This window comes from Dendroctonus ponderosae, unplaced genomic scaffold, assembly GCF_020466585.1.
Source record: "Dendroctonus ponderosae isolate FM_Combo_2020 unplaced genomic scaffold, Dpon_F_20191213v2 Dpon_F_20191213_8, whole genome shotgun sequence".
Classification (NCBI taxonomy): domain Eukaryota; kingdom Metazoa; phylum Arthropoda; class Insecta; order Coleoptera; family Curculionidae; genus Dendroctonus; species Dendroctonus ponderosae.
Window position 1 is genome coordinate 5,649,286 of NW_026019016.1, and position 2,752 is coordinate 5,652,037.

At 41.0% G+C, this 2,752-nt stretch overlaps 2 protein-coding genes across 2 annotated transcripts in view; one reads left to right on the top strand and one right to left on the bottom strand.

Moving 5' to 3' along the window:
• The window catches only part of LOC109534408 (LIM homeobox transcription factor 1-beta), a 9,108-nt gene extending 7,378 nt beyond the window's left edge, over positions 1-1,730 (top strand). The window contains exons 4-6 of the mRNA XM_019900080.2: positions 872-1,074; positions 1,129-1,417; positions 1,478-1,730. Of these exons, the coding sequence (XP_019755639.1) occupies positions 872-1,074; positions 1,129-1,417; positions 1,478-1,704 (719 nt within the window). The 3' untranslated portion in view covers positions 1,705-1,730. The remainder of the gene's footprint in view (positions 1-871; positions 1,075-1,128; positions 1,418-1,477) is intronic.
• Positions 1,731-1,793: 63 nt separating this feature from the next.
• On the bottom strand, positions 1,794-2,710 carry LOC125505415 (U6 snRNA-associated Sm-like protein LSm2). Its single transcript, XM_048669163.1, has 4 exons — positions 2,600-2,710; positions 2,470-2,537; positions 2,319-2,409; positions 1,794-2,194 (listed from the first exon to the last, which is right to left on the bottom strand). Exons 1-4 carry the CDS (start codon positions 2,600-2,602, stop codon positions 2,069-2,071), a joined length of 288 nt encoding a protein of 95 aa, XP_048525120.1. The 5' UTR covers positions 2,603-2,710; the 3' UTR covers positions 1,794-2,068.
• Positions 2,711-2,752: the final 42 nt, after the last annotated feature.

A 2,752-nucleotide genomic window follows, 5' to 3' on the forward strand; every position in this document is an offset into this window, starting at 1 on the left:
ATTTGTGTAATAGCACATAATAATTTGTTTATGCCAATAACCAATAAATTATAAGCTTTGCAGCTTTTCGGAAATTCTGAGAGCTTTGGCGTTACCGCCAAGCAGCACTGCGTAAAATATGATTCTCATTGGTTCGCTCTCATTGTCACTCTCGAATGTCACGTTATAGGCGGACGTAATCCGTGTACACACTAATCGGGTAATTTGAATTTGTTATATGCATTTTAATTGTTTGAATTTCATAGGGTGGGAACTGTTAGCTCCGGATAAATTTATTTGAGTAATGTAGAAATTTTATTAATATTGCCCAATAAAATTATAACGTTGACGCATTTAAAAAGAAAAGTTCATATAAACTCTTGTACTTGTACGTGCCCTTACTTTTTTGCTGCGGGCACGCAAAATTTATTTTCGATAAATTTTGTTAATTAAAACACTATATTTTCAGTATTTCATAAGGGTCTCAGGTTTTAGTAGTAAGAAGATTTAATTTTACATGCCCTTACTTTTCTGCTGCGGGTACGCAAAATTTATATTCAATCAATTTGGAATATACCGTAGATATACATTCATGTATATTACCAGAATATTTGTTTTGGACATACTAGGTATATTCACCTACACATATACACAATATGTACATAGCTGGCATGTTCATCTGCACATATACCCAATATGTACATACCTAGGAGATACTTTTTATGAATATACATGCATGTATATTCCACGAACATTCAACCATGTATATTCCGGCAATGTTCTGTATATTTTTTGAACATTCTGGGATATTCATAGAATATCAAATGCTATCTGCAAACCGCCCTACTTAATTGTAATAGATTAGAAAGAAAAATCTGAATTTCCTTTGCAGGTGAACAATTTGTTTTGCGCGCTGGGCAGCTTTTCTGCAGACAGGACTTTGAAAAAGAGCTCTATCTCATGCAGCAGGCCCATAGCGGGGACGAAGACCTGCTGGATGAAAACAGCAGGCCGCGGGACGGCAGGCGAGGCCCTAAAAGGCCGCGAACCATCCTCACATCGGCCCAAAGGCGGCAATTCAAAGCCTCTTTCGAGGTAAGACCGATTGAAATCGAACCGGGTTCGGTAGTTTAAATGTTGGCTTCTCAGGTCAGCCCGAAGCCCTGCCGCAAAGTGCGAGAAGCGCTCGCCAAAGATACTGGCCTGAGTGTCAGGGTGGTGCAGGTGTGGTTCCAAAACCAGCGGGCCAAGATGAAGAAAATCCAAAGGAAGCAGAAGCAGGAGGATGGGAAGTCGCCCAGCGACAAGGAGAAGAGCGACAAGGAGGATAAAAATATCAAACAAGAGTCAAGTCCGGCTAGTAGTGAGTTTGGGCTCGGGCTGGGCTATGGAAGCTCTGGGCAGCCCCTAAACCCCAACATGCCCTACTCGCCAGATGGTAACGTTAAATTTACTTGTTTTACATAGAATATAACATGTAGTATGTGAAAAATTCCAGATAACTACCCAGCGCATTCAGGCGAATCGTTCTGCAGCTCGGACATATCTTTGGATGATAGCACGAACTTTGACCATCTGGATGAAGCCACTTCGGACACGATTTCGCTACAGAACTTGGAATTGCAGTCGCAATCACACCATAGCGACAACGTCCCATCCAGTGTGGCCAATCCTATCGACAAGCTCTACCTCATGCAGAACTCGTACTTCAGCACTGAGCAGTAAAATCGGCTCCTCATCTGGCCTTGTTTTCATTTTGTTGATTTATGCAGACGTTTATTTATTTTCTTGTACATAGAACCAAAGCAAATCGCTGCCTTGCACACTGGCACTTATTTATTGTATGTATAAATATCCGAAACCTTTCGTTTCCCCTTAAGTCTACCTTAGGATGAAATCTGGTCGAATTATTAATTGTGATGGACTATGACTTATGCCAAATATAGTGTTTAATACTGCCTAGATCTTATTAAGTATATTTTAAATAAAATATTTCAAAAACAACTTAAACTTAATTTGTATGATTTGGTGGGCCCCTTGATAAGTCCTTCGTAATCCTTTCGCTCAATCAATGCTGGAATGCTTAACACTATCGCGTTGGGGCAGATGCCTCCTTCCTGGCTGCATCTTGCAATAGCTGTGTGTCCACTTCATCCCCAGGCAGCTGCACATATCTTACAACTGAGCCTCTGATGAAGCAGTTTTTCACTGACAACTTCAAGAATAACAACCGTTAGGGCCACACTCAATTACTACCGACCTATTTGCATGCTTTGAGCTAATCGGCAACTAGCATTGATTGAAGCAACTTGTAAAGGTAATAGACAAAGTATATTTACCATGTGAGGATACTTCTCCGTGTCGGTGACGCTAATTTCGGTCAACTTTATGTTGAGGTACTGGTCCACTGAGTGCAGCGTCCCACAGATGCTGCAATTGAGTTAAACAACTGAAAACCCACTCAGACTCATCTTGGTGGATGCCACTTACCTCAGATCGTTTTTCAGCTCCACCACCACGTCCTTTCCCACCAGGGACTTGAAAAATGAGTAGAAAAGCTGAAAAGTGAGCAAAGGGGACTTAGCAGGTCTTGATGGGGACTAAATAACACGTTTCTTACCATTTTTTCGGCTTAATGTTTAAATAACACTAAAACTAGGCTATGTTTCCCGTAAATGACAACCATAGAACAAGGCTTCTGACAGCTCAATGTAACCATAGATGAAGACAACCACAGATCACAGAGGTTATAGATTGGAAACTGCCATATACG

What these genes read in the sequence shown, in the direction of transcription:
- LOC125505415 (XM_048669163.1), bottom strand. An exon ending in GAGCTGAAAAACGATCTGAG is followed by an intron (nt 2,410 to 2,469) that starts GTAAGTGGCATC and finishes ACTCAATTGCAG; the next exon opens with CATCTGTGGGACGCTGCACT. An exon ending in CGGAGAAGTATCCTCACATG is followed by an intron (nt 2,195 to 2,318) that starts GTAAATATACTT and finishes TTATTCTTGAAG; the next exon opens with TTGTCAGTGAAAAACTGCTT.